This window comes from Sphaeramia orbicularis, chromosome 12 (genome assembly GCF_902148855.1).
Source record: "Sphaeramia orbicularis chromosome 12, fSphaOr1.1, whole genome shotgun sequence".
Classification (NCBI taxonomy): Eukaryota; Metazoa; Chordata; class Actinopteri; order Kurtiformes; family Apogonidae; genus Sphaeramia; species Sphaeramia orbicularis.
The window spans coordinates 64294703-64317828 of NC_043968.1; the positions used below are offsets into that span (position 1 = coordinate 64294703).

Genomic DNA, 23126 nt, shown 5'->3' on the forward strand with positions numbered 1-23126 from the left:
ACATATGAGGCCCTGAAGGGTTAGTTTGAGTTTTTGCACTAGTTTAACCACCTGATAAAGGCCTGTCCTTATGTCAGTATCCATGTTGCTTTCTCTTGCCATCATATAGTTCTGAAGTAGTTTTAAATCCATCTTATTTCCCCAACAAAAACTGCACTTTGTTGTGCCACTGTTACGTTCTAACACATTATTTCAGAATTAAAACCAGAAATGAATGGAAAATGAATGCATGAAAAATGAATGAGGTTTAACAGAATCTAACTGGATGACAGGTCGACTAAATACCTCTAATTAGAGGCAGTAAAATGACTTTTTATATATCTTTCATGATGTAGAGTCATAGAAATCTACACCATGGAGCTGATAAGGCTCAGTAAGGAAGTGACCAAGGTAGCACTTTTCACCTACAGATGCAGATTTTTACATAGTCTATTTTTATGTACAACATCACTAGAATTGATGTGTTTCATTACAACAGCTGCATGATTCTGTTTGTAGCTCAAAAACATGTTTTATTGTTGAGCATCACTTGCATCAAATAAATTCTATGAGAATCTGAATTATTTGTCCTCGGGAGCAACATTTTTGCCTCTTCACAGTAATTTTGGTAAACAGCATTATTGTACTTTGCTGAAACAAAATGTGGGCAGCATTACCTAAACATATTTTAGCAAGAATTTAGACACAAAGGACATACATGCCACTTTACAGATGAGTTTTTGACACTGAACTGTTGTACCCAGTTTGGTTTAAAGTTATCTTTGTTTTCTATAATGCTGAGTCTTCTGCTTTTTAAAGTGTCTCTTCAATGGGCACAGCTGACAACTAACCGATGCCTGTGGCCTTTGTGTTGTCATCTGCAGAAAGTTTCAAAAGAAGACATGAGGTGATGTAAAGTGACTTAAAGTGTTTCATCAGTCACAGCCTTTGTCAGCAACAGTTCTTTGAGGTCTGGGGTCTTTACAAGTCCGGTGGCGACTGCTCAGTAATGTTCAGATAACGACAGAGTGATGGTTCTTAGGCACAACCAGACTGATGGGAGGTAATGTGTTGTGAGATCCGCTTCTTTACATTTGTGTCCTTGTGTGAGGCTTGAAGCTGCAGCAGATAAAAGCATCCACCAAACTGCATATGATTGGCACCCTGCCCAGACTTCCAACAAGTCCAACATAATGGGAACAGAGGTAATAGAGGTTTTAGATGACAAAGAATTGACAGCCAAAAAGCTCCAACTATATCCTGAAATCTATACATACATAACCCCCCCCACCACCCAGATTTTCATTTCTTCTGCATCCTTTTTTAGTTCCTTGATTATGTTGATTCCATCCTTTATATTACAACTGCACAATAAATTATTACCGAGGAAACAACCTTCATTGAACTCTGAGACAGACTTTGCTTCTAATTATCTATATTAGAAACTCCACTGATAACTCTACCGCTAATGTGGGACATTTCATCTTTTATCAAGTACTAATTACTTTCATATTTTACAAGAGCAATAGTCTCTTTTCTCTTTCCACCTTCAAAACTCGTCATCTGCTTTGCTGTTCACGTCACAAAGAAGATATTGTTTTTTATACAGGGTGTTAAAAAAATGGAACATTCATTTTTCAAGTTCAAGAAAACTGCACAGTATGAAATAAAGCAACATGCAAAGTAGAGACAATATGCATCTCAGGTGTTTCTTATAAAACACTGAATCCTTGAGATACTTCTGTACAAAAGGGGGAATAAAAATGTGAGCTCTGCTCCATTTTGCAAATGTGTGCCACTAGTGATACCCCATTTACTATTTCCAGTTTCTCATATATATGTTTTTTGATAACGGTATTTGTCATTTCCTAATAAACAGCAACAGACACTGACTATAAGGCAAATACAACAAGACCATTCAACCAAAACCTTATTATTTTATTGGGAAACTCAAACCTGATTCAGCCCTGATTTTTTTGGTACATTATGCTTGTTTGTTCCAAAGCCGAGGATCGATGCCTGTGCTGATTCACCCAAACCACTGCTGAACAATGTTACTGAGAGCTGGACCTACAAAATGGCAACTTTTAGTTACAAATACATAAATAAAAGTAATATTGTAGTTGTTTATTTGCCTGTTAACGCTACAGTATATGGGAAGTAACACCGGAAAATATATTAACGTTGGTCAGTGGTGAAAAAAAGTGTTTGTTTTTTTTATCCTATTTGTGCCACTTTTTACAGATAATTTAAAATCAATAAAGTTGCAGTTGGTGGTAAAGATAGTAAAGTAACATCTGGTTTTGTGTGGAAGCAGCTAAATGGACCATTAGCTCTGCATCTATCACATCATTCTTCAAGTGTGAGGTGAAAAAGTAGCAAAAAAAGGTAAAAATCACTGCAGTCTCATTATGTTGAAGCTGCAGACACATCTTCAATGACTCTGAACCAACCACGGAGAGAGAACATTACAATGACGTCCCCTCAGAACGTTTTAGGTGTGAAGTCTTTTTATTTATTGCATAGTCTGATAGTTTAGCTGTTTCACAACAAAGTGCAACTTTCTTGTAAAATGATCTTTTAAACTTATATACATTATGTATCATAACCTTCACCTAAAATAATTGTCTGAGTCATTTTGTCAGATTTTTCAAGAAATACAAAAAAATTTAACCAGGAATTGAGTATTTGATGATTTAGGCAAATGACTATTTTAGGACGGTGACGGTATGTAAATGATCAAAATATCACTTGTCTCTTGCTATTGACTGTAATACAACTTTTTTTTAGGTCCAATGGGACACAACTGGAAGGATCTCTATGTATTGCTTTAGATAAGAGCAATATTGAAAATAGAAGCTTAAGAGAAACTATGAATCAGAACTGGTGTAGCACTAGTTGTGCAGAGTTGCAAAATGATTTTTTTATAGAAGAGACCTATTGTAGATTCTAAATAATCCATCATTTCTTGCCTTGTAGTTTTCTTGATATTTAAAAAAAAATAATAATAATAATGACTCAAGTGCGACCCTTTTTTTGCACACAGGTATCTTTTCCACCTTCAGTATCACATCATTGTTCTACTTTCAAAATGAGGTGACATGTGAGGACTGATATTCTTGAGGTCACAGGAATATTGTTCTTGGTTATAATTATAATTTAGTCCAGTCTTGTGTCTTTGCCTCAGTCTGCTTCTGTCTGCAGCCATCCACTGCTCTATCATTCATTCCATTTCCTTCTCACATTGCCATGTTATCCTGCTAGGGGCCCTCAAGGCAGAAATGCCCTTTGTCCCCTTGGCTAGCAACATATAATGTTTTCAAGACAGGTTCCAAAACAAGATTTTTTTTTACAAAAAAAGTGAATTTTTCTTAAGGCCTTTAAGTTTCCATCATGTTCAGCTCTGCACAGTGTAAGGGAGAATCAAACCATCCCAAGGAGCTCAACATCAGTGAGACGAAGCTTTCAGTGACAACTTAAGCCTTACATTTAATATAATCTACAGTCTTCAATTTCATGCAATACTCTGTGCTACGTCTCTTTTCATCTGCTAATGATGCTGTATTTAGTGTCATACTGTTCAATAAGACTTGTCCCAACATTTGAAGGTCATCCATCACATTTCAGAGGAACTTTTAATGCTCTTGTTTCAAGAATTTTCAAAGCAACATGAAAGCTTTGAGAAGAAGGAAAGCATAAAGGAGCTAAGAGAGGACAGTGAGATAAAAAACAAAAACAAAACAAGAAACAAGAAGCAGATGACAGGCATGAGAAGGAAATGACTATAAAGAGTCAAACAAGTGTTCGGGGACAAGGAAGGATGGGAGGCACAAGGATGTAGAGCTGACCAGAAAAAGGTGTTAAGAACAAGAGATGAAGAGATGATGGGGTGGATGGGGGGGGTGTTGAAACAAACCATCGGGAATACGAGGAAAAAAAGAAAAATAACTTCCATGACTCTTCAAAATCTTATTTAGCTACAGAAGAGGTCGCTGCGAAGTGTGTGGTTGTGCTGTGTGTAGGATGATTGTGAATCCATCGCATATGTGGTTGTATGAATACCCAACATCATGAGGACTATAATGATCGAGAATGAGGGCATCAGTTATTTAAAATGCAAAACTGATCATAGATTATTCATTCTTCATTTGACATGTTTCTCCTCTCAATGTTTCACAACAAGCTGAATAGAAACGTCTAATTCAAATTATCTTTTAACTGGAGCTGAATAAAAACATCTAATCAGATGTCAGCAGCTAATCAGAAACAAGCTCATAATGAAATCCTTACATTGTCTTACCAAGTCTTTTATTTCCACTCCCTGTAAATGGTGTTATTTATGCAGCCGTTTTTATTTATTTATTTATTTATTTTCAGAAACCGCACACCATAATCACATCTTCATTAATATGATTGCGCATATGACTGCTTTTGTCAGCACTATCTCGCCCATCTACATACAGCGACAGAAAAGGCCGTGATTTGAATACCCAAAGCTGGAGGGAAAAAACGCCACGGTCAGCACTCTCGGTCCAGTATGTATAGCTGCATATTTGCCAACACGGACTGTTACTCTATGCAAAATTTTCCATGTGGATCAAATGAGGCTAAAACATGAAATCCTGTTTAAACCAACCACAGGTCAAAGACTTTACAGTGAAATACGGCATCATGAGCAACGATAGAAATGAAAAATGGAATAATCTTTAAACATTTCTTTTTCATTAAAATACATTTTGTAATACCATGAAAAAAAAATCATTTTTCTAATTAGCCATCACCTTGGGAACAGTGGGAAATTCAATTCTTGGTTTGAGAATAATATATTCCATGGTGACTTTCAATATCTTATTCATGAATTCAATTTACCTTGATAATGAACTTGGAGTTCCTGAAAATAAAATGACCTTTAACCTTGATAAAACAAATGAAGAAAAAGGACTTGAGAGAGTAAAGTCATTCATCACACCCAGAAAGTGAGTTTAGGATGGTGCTTTTCAGCAGCAGCAGCTCATTTGTAACAGAAACTCATTGTCAAATTCCTTTGAGTCCAGGGGCCACATTCAGCTCAAGAAGATCTGAAGTGGGCCGAACCAGTAAAATAATAACAATGAAAAATAAGTGCAATTACATTATGAAAATGTTTACATTCACAAAGTTTCCTTAAATATGTATAAAAACATGAACAACCTGAAATTGTTAAAAAGAATATTGTTAAAATTAAATTTATTTCTCTGAAGACATTTCAGGTTCATATTTTGTTCAGGTTATTCACATTTTTTGTGACAGGATAGTTTGTAAATGTAAACATTTAATAAATTCACAGTTTTCATTATTTATGGTTATTATGATAGCATTTTCCTAATCTGAATCACTTGAGATCATACTGGTCTATATGTGACCACTGAACTGAAATAATTTTAAAATCATCAATTGTTAATTTCTTCAGTGTAATTTTTCCATTTCACAAACTCATCCCAGGGGTTGGATTGGACCTTCCAGTGAGCCGGTTTTGTCCCATAGGCCATATGTTTGACACCTGTGCTTTAAAGGTTTCAATACATGGAGACGAGATTATTTTAATTACTGGCCAGTGCATATTTACCTTTATCTTTGGGTCTGTTGATTTGACAAAACTCCCATTATAAGCATTTTTCTGATGTTTTCATGCTAAGGTCAACACAAAATGTGGTCAGATGTACATTAATTCGTATGAGTCCTGCTGTTAAACACTTAAAGACCTAGACTTCCAAAAGCAATTTTATCTAATTTCAACCTTTCCTATGTGATCTATCATTATTTATTATATTATCCTCCAAATTTTGTATTTTTCACTGAAAATTACTTTTTTTCCCTACATTTCATTAACTGATAAATGTAGTAAATGAGTACATTCAACGGTTATCACATCAAAACAGAGAAAACTGAAAAAAAAAGTGACTGTTTAAGCAAAATATGTCAAGAACAAGGATCTACAGCCATTGTCATTATCAAACTCAATGGGTTTTACTGGTGAATCAATGTTGTCGAAGATGACGGTGTTTCAATGTTCATGGTGGAACCTCTGAACATCCAAATGGGTCATATCTGGTGACCATGAAAAGATGACAAACTGTATTTTACCTGAATAACTTAACTGTATTGATAGGACATTTTAGATCAGTAGATGCTTTTGGTCCCCAGCAGTTGTTTAAGTATTTGAAGGTTAAGATAAAACTCACCCCATTCTTGGGATAGGCCACCCATCCTAAGTCTCCCATCACAGAACGAGAATCCAGCAGGTTCACTGTAAAGAGTAGAATTCAGGTCAGGGTTGAGGACCCATAATTACACATGCACATAATTAGAAAACCATAACTAGAGTCTGTTATGTCTTTAGTCTGAGTTTCTTCTTAAAGACGGAAAGGGTTTCAGCTTGAGTAAAAACCTACAGTTGTGTTAAAAATAAAATGTGTTTGGGGGATTCGCTTTAAATGTTAAAAGTCAACTACAGACTCACAGCTGATATAACACCTTTGTGTGGCCTGGAGTGCGACTTTTTCCTCCAGTCTTATTTTTTGTAGAGCTGCACATTTGTGCATCTTGCTCAGTGAAAACCACCAACAAGTGTCTGTATTAGAGCTCAGGCTGAACCATTAAAATCCTCTTCTTTCAGCCTGTCAGATAAAGGCTGTCAAGTGCAATTACCTGACCACTGCACTCTTCAAAACATGTTTCCATCTCCTCTTGTGTAGCACTAGTGGCAGCAGACTGTTCCAAGTTTTCCCCCCTGATTGTCAGTGTGCTTGGCAGCTTCTTTTAGCACAATAAAGCAAAGGTTATGGTCAAAATTGTGTTCTTCAGAAGCAACTGAGTCTCCAAATTCACCATGGTTCCATAATGCAGGTCATATGTTAAGTAGATGCTTGTGGCTTTATAGCAGCTTTGTACCTTGCAGAGTCTAATTTGGAATAAAACTAAATACATCATGTTACAGTACAGAAGTGTGTCATGACATCACTGGTCTTAAACATACACTATATAGACAAAAGTATTGGGATACATTGAATTCAGGCATTTCTTTTCTAACAGGGGTCTGGGCTACAAAACAATAATGACAAATGTCATAATATAGTTCTATATTATGATAAATATCATTACATTGCATTAGATAGTTTTGTTTAAATTATTATCTTAGCTTCCAAAATGCCTCAGAGATGGTTTTTAATTATTTCTCTCAACACAGAGTTTTTTTTATACTCATGACTATGATTTGATGTTCTACCACAAAATGTCTACTTTAAGGAAATATTAATGTTTATATCTGAAATTAGCATGAACAGGACACCTTACAAGCTGTAGCCATGATGTGTCTAAATACTTTTGTCCATATAGAGCATGTAAAGTAGGAGTGTGACAAAATATCAATATGGTAATATTTAGTCTTACGATGGATGCACTCTCGCCACGTATGTTTTTGTTTTTTTAATTATTATTAAAATGTAGCTGCTATAAACTTCTTTCATCCTTCCTCCTTTGTGAGTCGAGTCACTGTTTTACATGTCTTCCAGGGGGTGCTTCTTGTGCAAGTGGCTGAAAATTGGACCTAGGTCACAGAAGAAGAAAAAAAAACAATACGGCGTACTCGAATGTTAAACTGTAAGATGCAGGACTTTCCAGTACGTAAGAACTGTCTCACAAAAATACGAAACACAGGTGGCACGACAAACATGCACACTTGAGAGACATGAGATGTCTTCTTTTCTGAATGAGTTTAAAATGAGACTGAACGGTGTTCTTATGGCATTTGGCGTGCTATACATACGCATTCTTGACCTTTCACATGTTATCCAGCGTCATTTGATGCCATGTCAGTGTGCACCAAGATCTCCAGTTCACATAAACGTAACCCCTAACCGTAACCCTCAGTGTTTGAGGCATCAATTCAGGTTGGACAGGGGGCTACTAATGGCATGAACATACACGCGGAAAGCTTATAATGCATACAGATAACACACCAGTTAAAAGTGGCAAGTATAGCAACGCAAGTCATGACATCACGTTGTTAAAATAGTGTCACTGTTTGTCAGACACCTAAAAAAAATCTTGTTAACAGTTATGTTGGACTAAAACAGTGTCATTGTTTTTGCATTACAATGACACTGTTTGTCATTGTTTTGCATTAAATTATGCTACAAAATCTAACTATGAAATTTTTGTTTGTTTTTATTTCGCCCTTATAAACGCACAGATATATTGTAGGTTATTAAGAGCAATATATCAATAATCACCACATTGAGATATTATCGTGATCGTGAGCCATGTATCGCATATTGTATCGTATCATATCGTATCATATCGTGTCATCTCATATCGCGAGACACCCTGAGATTCCCAGCCCTAATATCAAGTGGATGATAATGCTTTTAAGCTGCTAGTGGCTTTATCTGTGCCTCGTGGAGTCTAATTTGCAACAAAGCTAAATAACTGGTGATACAGCACAGAAGTGTGTCATGACATCACTGATCTTAATCATACACTACATGGACGAAACTATTGGGACACGTTGAATTCAGGTGTTTCTTTTCTAACAGGGGTCTGGGATACTAAACAATGATGACAAATGTAATACAGTTTTATATTGTGATAAATATCACTGCATTGGTTAGTTTTGTTTAAAATGTTATGTTTGTTTCCAAAATGCCTCAGAGATATTTTTAACTTAATTTCTCTCAACATTGATTAAAAAAAAAAAAAAAAACCCTGACTGATTGAAATATGACTATGATTTTAAATGTTTTCTACTTTAAGGACATACTGGTGTTTATATTTTAAATCAACGTGAACAGGACATCTTATGAGTTGTAGCCATGATGTTTCCAAATACTTTTGTCCATATAGGTCAAGTCGATGGTAAGGTTTTCAAGCTGCTCATGGCTTTATAGCAGCTCTGTGTCTTACAGAGTCCAATGAAATAAAGTTTGCAAAAAAAAATAAATAAATAAATAAATGGTGATACAGTAAAGAAGTGTGTCATGACATTAATAGCTCTGGTAACAACAGGTTGATAATAACGTCAGTGGTGACAAACATCAAAGTTATCATTGGTCTTAAACACATTTTAGTTATAGGCCAAGACAATAAAGTCAACAGTCATAAACTTAGCGACAGTTTTGTGAGGCCAGAGTTCAATTCTTATCTTATCTCTGATAACGTTTTGCTTATTCTACAGCTGACATGATATGTACAGAAACAATAAAAGAGAAAGTTCAAGTGAAGCACCTATTGTTGTGCTAGCAGTGCTTTAATTTTCCATTAAATAGAAGGAGACGTTTGAGCAAAGCAGTAAAATAAAATGTGACACATCTTAAGTGGCCTTAAAAATGAAAGAAGAAAAACTCAACTTTCATGAAGCATAACTAGTCTAAGATGTTAATCCTTTTTTACAGCAACCTTCTCAGACTTGTCACTGTATGGTTTAGTCTTTTAACATCATTCTTATCACCTGCTTTTACAGCGAGTGAAACATCAGACACATCCAACACAGACATAGACATATTCAACAAAAGACAAAGGCATATTCAACAAAAATATCCATGTAAATACTCTATGTGAAAAAGAACAAACTGAATCTGTACCAGATAAATTTCAGTTTGATGGTAAAGTTGAAGTGCTGTGGCTAATCAGTATGCATGAATAAATGACACTACAATCATAATGTGGTAATTTCCATTGTAGTTATTTGCAGTTGTGGCATTAAACTTAAGAAAAGAGCTCATATTCTGTCTAGGCAAAATCTATAGTATACAGTATAGTGCAAAAGTCTTTCTATTTATAAAGAAAGTCTATAAAGTTAAAACAAGAAAATACAGGAAAATATTATGCACAGCATTAAAAAAATATGAGCTAAAAACCTTCTACAGGCAACAGTCAGTATTTAGTGCATGTTGTTACAGAGCCTGAGAAATACATACAGTATGTGCATTGTAATATGTCATTATAATCTTGCTAAAACAATAAGCCTACTGATAGACTAAGGCTTTGACAGACTGTAACTTGGAAAACAAATCTGAGAAAAAATGAATCTCAAACAGTGTAAAAATGCATAAATTAAAAACCATTTCTGCTCATAAATGTTTCTTTCTTTGCACTTCTATTGCACTGAGTATTACTGTTAGTATTAATCATGTAATAATGCAAGTAAATATATATATATATATATATATATATATATATATATATATATATATATATATATATATATATATATATATATGTATACATATAAAAATGTATAATAATAGGAAGTGGGCGAATTCATTCAAAGTTGAGAAATTGACAACAGCAAAGGGGTGGGAGTACATAAGTTTTACTTCTTCCCACTCCTTTAGGGGAACATAATATGAATAAAATACTACATATATATGATTAAGTATGACTATATATGAGTGTGTATAGATACATACATGTAGATATAATATTTTTCTTCCACACTGTGTTCTTTTTTCTTTAGCTTTCTGTTTTCAGGTGTGTGCAATAAATAATCCTTCAATCAAGTCATGGTGAATTTTGCATTATTCTATCAAACATGACTTCACATTTCACTGTAACTTATTAATCAAAACTTCATAGGATCAAATAACCTGTTATCTGAGCTGAAGCTGCTGAACATCAATAGTTCATCATGGAACATTAACTAAAAATCGGCCTGAGGTTTATTGGTATTGCTTTGTGACCTGTCATATAAAAACAGCCGGCCTGTATATCAACCCTCTCAGTGTCAACAGAAGGAAATAAACCCATAATAAAAGTCACCGTCTGCCGCTCAAACAGGAACTAAGCATCACAAAACAGTGTACAAAGCCAGAGTCAGAAACTGAGAAATCCCTCCCTGCACACAACTCTAGTCTTACTGTCTCCACCGCTCTGCAGAGAATAATAAAAGATGTCCTTAGGAGGCGATTAGACAACTAATTAGGCCATAAAGAAGAGATAAGTGATGCTGAACTAGATCATACGGGATACGTTACCTCTTTCACTCTCACTCGCTTTCTCTCTGAGGATCAACCCACCTAACAAGTAAGAGGTCAGCCTGACGATGATCAGCAGAATGCATTATAAAAAGTCATCACCGTTCCAGGGAAGGGGTGATTTAGATGGACTGGTCGACATTACTTCAAGGATACTTTAAGTATTTCAAATGTATTTAGGATTTTCAACCTCAGGGACGTGATTCTCTTTGAAATGACAAAAGAATATGTGATTCGAGTGGGACAGGTCCACTTGGATTGCTAACAGGATTAAAGGACAACTTGACCTGAGTGCTTCTGGTGCAGTCTGGGGTAAAACTCTCTTCACCTCATGCTCCTGAAGCTACTGATTTCAGCATAAAACATACGTTTTCTTCAACCCATTTGCCTCTTCAGTCTCACTGCATCTATTTCCACCACATGGTAGCCGATTACTGCATTTACATGTTAGCTTGCGTCGCTCCAGGCTTAATAGTCTGCCTCCCTCACACCCAGACAAACCCTACACTACTTTCATCCATTTACTGTAATTTACCCAATCTGACCCATTTCATCTACATCATTTTCAACAAAAAGAGCAAAGTAATGGGTTTTAAACTCCCTAATGTGTAGGCTCACACATTCCCATTTGTCAAGCATCATGATTACTCGAATACACTAACAATCTCTGAAAGAAATGTGAGACATCTGGCACTGCAGAGATATTCACAAAAATTGATCAATTTAAATAAGAATGGATTGGCTTGAACAGAAGAAATTAATCAACTTGGCACCATGTGTACAGTTTTCCTCAGTATTATCCATCATTTGTGGAGCAGCTCTGCAGAATGACTTGTCCTACTGTGAGAAAAATGTTAATATAACAAAGGTGCAGGGTTTTTACTTTTTTTCATTTTCTATCCAGAAAAAAAGACCTAATGCTGCTGGTTTACAGAACTACAATCTTAACTTCACCTTTTAAAACTGATGTCATTAATGTAAACTTATTTAAGGTCAAGACGCATGACCTTATAAAACCTGATGATAGGATGTTAACCCTTATTTTAACACAAAAATCAAGTCGCCGATGATTCCTCAAAGACATTTCCACTTGGCTGAAAAAAAAGGTTTAATATTTCTTTTTCAATTACAATAAATAGGTCCAATGAGACAATGGCAGCTAGTATAATTATGAGCTTCTGTCTCCTCTGCAATTATGCACACAATGGTATGATTTTCTCTAGAACGCAAACACACACTAAATTAATCTGCAGTCTCTGACAAGTGACCAACAGTTTTAATTTATGGGTTTTGTTAAGCAGGACTGCATGGCTTTTTAAGTCAAAACTCCAACACAAAGCACATTTAGGAAAAGAAACTGACTTCCACAGGTCAAACTCAACTAATAACAAATTATGCAAAGGAAAAGGTCAGATCACATGCATTTTTTTCAGTCAAGATGCAGTCATGTGATCATATCTTCCATTAAATCTGTGGTCTAACTAAAGATAATTTCTAAAGTAACATAATGCAAGTCTCGGGCTGTTCCTAAAGAGGATGAACCTCATGAGCAGCTTTGGTAAGTTTTTAATAAAGTTAGATCCTTTTAAATGACTTGTACTGTTTAATAAACTTTTCACTGTTTGCACCTACGCAGGCGCATTGTCCCAAAAGAAGCACAAGCACATTCATGACTCCAAATGGCACCTATACAAAGACATATATTCTATATTAAACCTTGTTGGCAAACCTCAGGTCATATTTTAAAAGATTCCCCTGCAGGATCCCAAGGCCACACATTGGGAGCCACTTTGTTCGATTCTAAACTTTAGCAAATAAATCTGCCATGTGAAGAATAACCAGGTTGATGAATGTTCTTTCTTTCCCGGATAATGCTGTCTAATAGCACCAAACAATGGCATTCATCCCGGCTATTAAACTGCTTCTAAGTCTGCAGACAATAGCGTGGGAACCATGTTTTTACACACTGTTTTATACTTTTTTTTATGGCGCATGGTAATAACCGCCACAAATATAACAAATGATGCCAAATAAACCGGTTAATATCAGACAAATTATGTAACATTTCTTCAGGCGGCTATCCTGCAGATTGGCTAAAAAGGCTTTTTCAGTTCCAAATAGAATATTTGATTTGACTGACTCAAAATCAATGGAAAAAAAAAGATAAATGTGACACATTAAATCAGAAGTAATTATTTGATTGATAAACTCAAGACAAAGTCATTTGGAACTCACTGCACAAGAACCAGAGTCTAATAAGAATGTAAGGTGAATTCTTACTGCTGTTTTTTAATTGTCAAATATCATACAGGATTAAGGTCGGAGTCAGGTCTGCAGTATATGGAGCATCTTAAACCTCCACATGAACATTTTCATTTTTTTTCTCAGATGGACACGGTGATTCCTGCAGCGCAGTGCGCGTCTGTCTGCACAGTCAAGTCCTCAAAGGACCGGGTTCATCTGGAAAGGAGCACGTTCTGTTCCTTTTCTTTCAACGCTGTAGTGTTTCGGTGCAAACACTCATCACAGACTTATGGCTGTCATTAACACCGTCAGCTTAAATTAACTGTACACACGATCTCCGTTCCTGTCAAACGTGTTCTCCGGTGCCGGTGCCGTGGACCCGGCGATGAGCGGGGGCAACGCACCGTTAACTGGTACAAGTGTCAGCGCCAGTTAAATCTGTGCCAGCTACCCAACAGTGCGACTGTTAACCCAAAGTGTCCGTGTGCGTGTTTTACCTTCATTTGCGGGAATGCACCACGCTCCGAGCAATGCCCGACTCCAAATCCATGTCCATGCCACCAACCGAATGCCACAACTCCACCAGCGAGACTGCATGGTGCATCCAAAAAAACAAAAATGACACCGGTAAGAGGGAAATTTTTTCTTAAACAACAGCAGTTTCGGTCAGCACAAAGCGGGATACCGTGGTGACACCATCTGTATCGCTATGCGTCCACTCAGGGAGATGAGAGCTCATGGTATGCAGCGGGTAGGGGAAGTACTGAGGAGGGTGCGTGCGCCCTGGGTTTGGGGAGGCGGGCAGCGCGCCGGGGGGCGGAGTGAAGCGCACGGCCTCTCCAATCACAGTCCCTCCACAGGTGAACCCCACTGCCACTGTTCTTTGTCCACGGGATAACCGTTTACCTCTAGCCCTTTACGATGTGTAATGGCGTTACTTTATGATACCCGTCGGTTCCACTCGTGTTTCAGTGCGCTGCAGTCAGACAGCCTAATTGGATTCGTGATGAAGAGCAGGAGGCTTGTCACTTACGGAAGCTATTAACATATGGCAAGTACAATTACACTTCTGTCACAGGCTGCTTATGGATTTGTTTACAGGCTTCAACAATCCTGTTATAGGCCTACACAGTGGTAGAAAGTGAAACATCGAATGATAAACCAGTGATTTCCATCTTTTATCATATCTCATAAAAACAGTGTATATATATATATATATATATATATATATATATATATATATATATATATATATATATATATATATATATACACATTTATTTATTTATTTATTTATTTATTTTTTAAGTGCACTTCAGTTTATAAAAATAATACAGAACATGCATTTTTACAGAGATATGTTTATCAAAATATGCTGTCTCAGGTCAATATCTAATCAACTTTCTGATACAAAAATCACACAGTATCAGGTGTGTAAATACTAGCAGGCAAACATATAGGGAAAAAAGACATAATAAGCACAAAAGCATGGTATAGGCTACTATAAAACATTGCTGATAGGCAACAATTTGGTTGTTCATTTATAAAACTGGAAGCTGGAAATGAAGGAGATGACTGGATTCATACAGGATTTTTACTTGGATGGCAGTTTTTTTTTTTTTTTTTTTTCATTACTATGTTAGTACTTTTATTTATGTGGAACTCATTTTCTAAAATCTCAACATCAGGCTGAAATTGCATACCAGAACACACTACCAAAATTACCAATGAATTAACACTGTATCCACAGACTGTATCACTCAGTGAATAAAGTATAAAGCTCATTGCTCACATCTATATTATTGGTATCGTTAGTTTACTTCCTCACGCTCATAGCTGCTTGTTTTGGCAGTCGACCAAAAAAACACTGTGTCTTAAAATTTATTTTATTTTATTTAACCTTTACTTAACCAGGACGTCGCTTTAGATAAAATCTCTTTTTCGTGGGAGACCTGACCAAGAGGCACATCAGTACAATATCTTCACATCTTCACATGCTACGTCACCTGATAGTTTACATTATAGCTCTGTTAGCTTAGCTCTGTTTGTAGACAGAAAACAGCCACAGTAAAACCACAATTCACCTTTCTGTACAGTTTGTGTTGTCAGTAGCTGCACTAAAGATCTGCTTGGAATCATCCAAACAACATCAGAACTGTCACAGTTTAGTGTGAACCATAGATTTACAAACAGCAACTTAACAAAGATAACAACATCACATACCTTATACCTTCATAAACCTCATAATCGAACTCACCCATGTTGAAGAAATGCTGCCATTTCAGCATTAAAGCTATACCTACCAATGTGGCATTTCTCACAGCACTTAGTAAAAGTTTGAAAATGAACAACCCACCTCCCTCTAAAGCCCCGCCCACTTCCCCCTGCCTGAGCTCTGACGCTCCCCTCCTCTCACCTGATACGCGCAGTGGAAGCAGAGGCGGAGGTCCAGTCCACGCGCGTCTGCGGACTCCTCCCTCAGCAATCAGACACATCATCCACCTGCCGTGGCTCCTGTTTCATCAGTAGACCTTGTATTTAAGGGTCTGGTCTGTGCAGCACTGGGTCAGTGTCTTCACTGCACATCATCCCCTGGGCGGTGAGGTGCCCAGGCAAAGGGCACGCACACTGTGAACGCGCAGCCTCTGCAAATTTTCCGTGGACATTTGAGGTTTCATAGTCCATATATGTATCATCCTACATAATCCTACATTGTATGACACCAAGTACATGTACGTGTATGAGTCCCGCAGTCATAAAAGCTGAGCTTTGTGCAGACCTGTCTGTGGTGTCCAGTACAGCCGACTTCTGAACTTTTATCTCCCTCCTTCATTCATCAGACTCCTATTTGTTCCCCTTAGTTGTTGTTTCTGTTAATAAATCCGTTTTTTCCCTTCCACATGTTCTATCCATACACATCCTAGACAGCAGACTGTGGTCAGTGACAGGATAAGCAGCGCGAGTGAAGCGTCAGATTTAGAGGTACCCATCGGATGCGGGGACAGCGATAATAGATCAGATGCTGGACAGCTGTAATGGATGATTGACAGGAGGCTCAGCCAGGTTCAACCAATTATTTCATTCGGGCCAAATACAATGATTGGTCAGAATTTTATCAGAAATGTGAGCAATATATGAGAATTCAACATTTTTGAGTTTCAATACCTGGTGGATTTCTTTTACATTTTAGTTTGACACATGCTTATTAGGAGCATTTTAAGATGACAAAAGAAAAGTGCAAAAATGCCACATCATACAGTATAGCTTTAAATTCTTTTCTTTTCATTTATATCTGTGTCCAGTGGTGAAAACAACAACGATGCCTCTAGATTCGATCACTTTGATCATTTTCTTTGACTCTAAAAGTTGTTTCTTTGTGGTTCTCATCCCATGTGGTCACTTTCTGATGCTCCTGAGGCCCGTGGCATTAGTTTTCTTCACCATGGGAGACCAACAGAACTTCAGGGCTCTGTATTTTAAACACTATGATAATAATTTAGGGCAATTTTTATATTTTAAAGCACAAATACTACATACAGTCTCTTCAAGGATCTGACAGTCACTGGACCTATACAGGCTTATATTTTTAAGTGTAAGGCCCTTTGTAACTCTAGTTGTAATTGTTTGATTGAATTCCACCAAAGAGTTTTGTTATTGGACAGTGAAAGATTATTAATATCCATAATATATGTGAAGAAAAAAAAAAAAGAACAAACAAAAAAACAAAGAAAAAACAACATGTAGGCATGTAAATATCCCTGTTTATGAATTCTGTGCATTGAGAAAATCTAAAAACGTCTTGGCAGGAAATTGAACAGTAATATTATCGCTTTCAAAAATTGACCATAATGCCCTTATGCTTAGAACCTCTGTATTGTACACTGCGGGGCATTTCCAGACCATGCATATGTATTAAATATACACCCCCACCTCAGTACAAACTGGCATGTTGGCCCCGGTGCCAATTCTTCACACTTTAGCTGTGAAAGAGAATTTGTTCTTTGTCCAAAATAAGTACATGTGCTAAAGTAAAACACTTGTGCCACAGATTTTACCCCTTTTGCTATCCGTTAAATATGCAAAGCATGGTTATATGATCCTGAGTTCTCAAAGTGTGTTAGCACTTTATATTTATGAGCTACTAAAACTCTAAGATGTTGTTTGATGATTCTGTAATTGCGTCTCAGCTTTGATCTAAATTTCTCTTCAGTGTTCCTCTTTTCCCCTCATTTCTCATCCCGTTATTTAGTCTGTGCTGTTACCTTCCCCACATTTAGTCAAATACATATTCTGAGCAGCGTCTGGATTCTCTCCTGGTCCCTCTTATCCTCATATTTTGTCCATCTTCATCTCTATTTTTTCCCTTCTTCTCACTCTGCATGGTGCATTTAGATGCTTTGATCATGAAGGATTTCTTGGTGATATTCCTGTGGCTTTACCCTGTTGACACCTCCTACGCTCCTTGTGTACATACATAGATGTATATTTATTCACAATTCACTTGCCAAATCCAAAAAAACCCCCAAAAACCCTTCCAGTGTTTTAGAAACCTGTGACCCTGAAAACTGCACATCATCAGCAATCCCCAATTTTACCTCTACTGCTCCCACAAAATTGACTGTTTTCAAATTTAATCTATAACTGTTGGTGTGATGCTGGGGTGGTGGTAGTCGGTGCTTTGTAGACATGTAGGGGTCTGATCGGCACTGACAGCGGGTGTGGAGGTGGTTCTGGGATGCCAGAAACTGTTGAGTCTTCAGGAGGTGTCGTCAACTTAATTCTATAAAATGTCTGCGGAGGAAAAAGCGAGAATAATCCACCCTCAGAACTGAAAATACCCCTCATCATCAGCTATTGTGATGAATTTTCTCATATTGTGGGATGGAGGTGGGTTTTTTCTTTTTTTATGTCTTTTTCACACTTCAGTGTTTGCTTACGTGTATTGTACTCTGGATGATAATACAAGGTGTTATAAAGAAGGTCTTTGTGATTTTCTTTGCCAAACAATACAGATCATAATCAGATTATGTGTAATGAAGACTCACTGTGTAGTTTTGGTCTTTTTTTGTTTTTTATCCAAGTACATAATGTAATGCCACTAATGCATCATAAGAAAATTTTTAAAATACCCCTGTCCTTTCTTTTCCTTATTTTTGACATGCAGCACCATATTAAAGCACCTCTCTAAACCCAGTGTTTTGGTGCAATCAGATGTGATGGTACCATGGGGGCTGAACAGTGAGTGGTGAATGGTGATTTCATGTCTGCCCACTCATGACAGTAGGGGAGGAATGGGAAAGCAAGGTCACACGGGGTCAGTAGGGCATTTGCACACACAAACGCACATGCTATTGTCTTGCTCTCTCAGTATCAGACAAAGATTTGTAGCCAGGAGGACCCAGTTGGCTCAGAAAAGAGGCACTTTTGTCATTTCTACAAGTAGGAACTCTTGAACGGTAGATTTCTCGCTTTGTCTTTTGATCTCTCTCTTTGTCACACATACAAATGATGCAATTTGGCTGCAAATGTCTGTTAGCCTTATTTGCTATATATATATATATATATATATATATATATATATATATATATATATATATACACACACACACAGACACACACACACACACACACACACTATATGGACAAAAGTATTGTGGCATGTTGAATTCAGGTGTTTCTTTTCTAATGGCCTGAGATACAAAACAATAATAATGACAAATTTCATAATATAGTTTTATATTATGACAAATATCATTGGTTAGTTTTGTTTGAATTGTTATCTTTCCTTCCAAAATGCCACAGAGATGGCTTTACTTAACTTCTGTCAACACTGATTTTTTTTTTTTCTTTTTTAATTTTTTTGTTAATTCATGACTCTGATTTTAAATGTTTTACCTCTAGATTTCTACTTTAAGGGAATATTGATATTTATATCTCAAATCAGCATGAAAAGGAAATCTTAGGAGCTGTAGTCATGATGTGTCCTTATACTTTTGTCCATATAGAATATGTCAAGTGGATGATGTGGAGTCTAATTTGCAGAAAACTAAATAAATGGTGATACAGCACAGAAATGTGTCATGACATTAGTTAAACATACACGATATGGATAAAAGTATTAAGACATGTTGAATTCAGGTGTTTCTTTTCTAACAGGGGTCTGGGATACAAATCAATAATGATAAATGTCATAATATAGTTTTATATTGGGATAAATATCATTGCACTGGTTAGTTTGGTTTAAATTGTTATCTTTGCTTCCAGAGATGGTTTTTACTAAACTTCTGTCAACATGGATTTTGCTTTTTTTTTTTGTTTGTTTGTTTGTTTGTTTTTTTCACTTTTTTGTAATCCATGGCTATGATTTTAAATGTTCTCCCTCTAGATTTCTAAAATATTTTTCATGCTCTGACTGTAAATAATAATTTTCTACCACAACTAACCATCTACGTTTCTTCACTTAGGAGGAAACAGCTCCCATTAAACTTGAAGGAAAATTGATGTTTCAGTCCAGTCTTTATACTCTCTATCAAACTGATTATTGTTTAAAAAATGCATCAGTTAGGATTAATGAACTTGTTACTGATGAAACATATTAATCATTGTAGTACTTATCAAATCAACCCATTACCTTTTGTTTAGTTAAATCTTTATTCTGACCAGTCTGTGTATATTGAGTGTTATTCTACTTTTAAATCCAGTAAGAGGGGAAACATTTAAGGTGTACTATACATCATATAGTGCAAAATATGAGTGCACTAAACAGATTTCCACTGCCATTTTGACTCACGTGGCAGACGTGCATGAAATTTGCAGTCACTGAGACACAAAGCAGAGACACTGTAAAGCACTTTGTGACTGTAAAAAATGCTCTATAAATAAAATTTACCTACATTCTTACTTACTAAGCTAAGATACAGTACTTTTTTTTTTCCTTTTTAACATTATTTCATCAAAACTGACTTCACAACATAATGAATACACAGATAATTCTTTTTCCTCCTTGCCATATATGTTTTCTTTCTGTTATCAAAGATGACTATCTTGCAACATATTAAATATCATGGGATCACAAGTCAAAATCTAACCAGTAAATACACTTAATTACATTTAATTGCATAACCCTGAGCTCTTGAAAACACATGTTGCAACAGAACATGGTAAAATAATCATATAAGCAGGGGATTGTATAAATCAGTCTATTCTTAAGATTCGTTGTTGCAATAATTAATATGTTCAGTTATAAGATTGGAAAAGTTGTGACTAGTAAAAAAAAAAAAAAAAAAAATGCAGTGGGCTGATTTTCATGATGATGACTCTTTCTCCTGCTGCCAGACTGCCCCTGGGAAGAAATGGCCTCAAGCTATAAATGAGGTCCCCTACCATTAAAAACACACATAACACACACACACACACACACACACACACACACACACACACACTACACCCCCATTCCCAAAATAATCAGCTTTGGGGCTTGACCAGCTGGCTTCCGCTGCAAGAAACTCTGGGATTTACCAGAATTCCATGACAATATGGAGACACTGAGTAGTTGTGACATTGAGTTGTTATTTCTGAGAACTGAAATGTTGGGAAGAACACCTATTACATTGAAAGTTTGGCACTACACAAAAAATGTGTTGCTTTTGTGTGTTATTTTATTTCCCATTGCACTTTTACATTGCTTGTTTGTCTGTTTTGGATGTATTTTTAATCTGATTAAAAAAAAAAAAAAAGATCAGGAGAGATGTAAGTCAGTAAGGTTATGCAGTGAGGCCTTGAGGCTGTGCTGTGATTGCAGACACACAAACGTGTCTGTTTTAAAGTCAGGGAAGTGCAAACAAGTGCAATAGAAGCAGATATGTAAGAAAATAATGTGTGTCTGCAGGTGAGGGCTCATGAGGAGACAGCAATACTTTTTGATTCTGAATAAACAAACATGTCCTATTACATCTGAAACAGTAAACAAATGACATCATGTATGAAGCGGGTTCCAATACTAACGTAATTCATGGATTGGAAATTTCCGATCCAACCTGTGGAGATTTACGATCTCTGAGCCATGTCTGTGCTTTAAAGGTGCCCTTTAAAGATTCTGTCATTTTTTTCTGGCCAAAATGCCTTGGTTACCAAATTTCAAGCCATTGTAATGGTAAATGGTCAGTACTTATATAGCGCTTTTCCACACTTTTATGGCGCCCAAAACGATTTACAAAGCCTCAAATTCACCATTTCACACACACACTCACACACCAGTAGACCGCTGCCGCCCTGTATTGTAACGTGGTAATAGAAAGCCTGCTGGAAGACTCAGCTCAATTTGTGCCAGTTCTCATGAATATTCAACATGCTAATCTGCTTAACTCTGATTGGCTAACAGTTAGCCAATGAGAGCCTGGCTTTTCAGCCCTGCGCAACAAGTAGAGGAACTGGCGGAAACCGAAAATGAAACTCAGCAGACTTTGAACATTTGACTCCCAGCTTCTATGCCTCTCTTGTACAGCAGATCTTACACTGAATTTTCACAACACTTTACCTGTATCTGAGAATACTGGGCTCCCCTAACAGCACCCCAGCTTGCTGTATACAAAAACTGTCACTGAGCTAGATGAATTCTGTGGGTGTGGTCTGCCCTGGGCAAGCTCATGAATACTAATGAGCTCAGGCATTAACACGTCACACTGACCAGCTTTTCTAATTGACCTGATTTCTCCACCTATTTCTTTTCAGTGGCAAAGTAGACAGAGGTGGTAGTGGCTCATTTTCAAATTCATTATATAATTCAAACACCTATGGACCTAACATATTTCAAAAAATAAAAGTAAAAACAGTTTTGTGTGGCAACACACCTTTAATGTTGTCTGCTGAAATGACTCTACAAGTGATTCCCTGCTGGCTGCTCTGCTAGCTGGCTGCAAACTGAATGGAGGTGTGTCTCAATCAGATGCAGAGTAATGAGATATGCCTCCGTTCAGGAAATCCATTCCACAGTTTGCAGCCAGCTAGTAGGCAAGCATTGAGCAGCACTGTGGCTAACCAACTTTTGATCACAGCATGTCTGCTGTGTGGAAATTAGGGGTGTAAAACAGTGCACTCATTTGTACCGAATCGTTTTGGTTTGGGGCTTTTGATACAATATGGAGGTGTACTGAACAAATACATGTAGCCTACACGAAGAATGCAAACACTTGGGAAGCAGGGTGGCTGCAAGCAGAAGTCATGTGGAGGGATTCCCCATTATGCAGTGGCGCCACGCCATTGCCGCTGCATGTTAAACATGACAACACAAAGTATAACAGGCACAAAAGCCGGGTCGGACCCCCCCCCCCCCCCCCCCCATACCAGTCTCCTTCACTGTATCGAACCAAAATTGTGGTCATGTTACACCCCTACTGAAAATATTTTATTCTAGAAACACCACTGATCAGATGAAGCAGCCCTTTGTATTTTACTTGGAGAGGGGTAGTGTTAGACAAGTTTACTCTTTATGTGTATCTGTCTTGGATTTAATAAATATTGACAGTCAATTTGAAACCCTTACAGTTGCATATTTGTTTTCAGGATGGGATTTACCTGTTAACAGCATTTCCTGTTTTTCTTACCTTATACTTACCTCAAGTTGCCTTTTGGGGCATACATGCACACATTTCTACATATCATACTTGCCTGTAGAGAGGACTTTATTATAGCCTCATATAAAATCAACAATAATGATAATAATATAAAGCAAACAGAGCTCTGGCATCGGAATAGTATCAGTATCGGCAGATATACAAATTCAGGTATTGGGATCAGTTTGGAAGTGAAAAAATGTGGGTCGATGCATCCTTAGTATGAAGAGTAGCAGAAATGATCATTCGATAAAGGCTTTAATAAACCATGATAAATTCTGAG

General features: G+C 36.9%; 1 protein-coding gene across 1 annotated transcript in view; it reads right to left on the minus strand.

Annotated features, from left to right (window-relative positions):
- Window positions 1–13985, minus strand: part of epha5 (EPH receptor A5) — a 132375-nt gene extending 118390 nt beyond the window's left edge. The window contains exons 1-2 of the mRNA XM_030148803.1: window positions 13730–13985; window positions 6201–6265 (exon numbers count right to left, since the gene is read on the minus strand). Of these exons, the coding sequence (XP_030004663.1) occupies window positions 6201–6265; window positions 13730–13829 (165 nt within the window). The 5' untranslated portion in view covers window positions 13830–13985. The remainder of the gene's footprint in view (window positions 1–6200; window positions 6266–13729) is intronic.
- Window positions 13986–23126: the final 9141 nt, after the last annotated feature.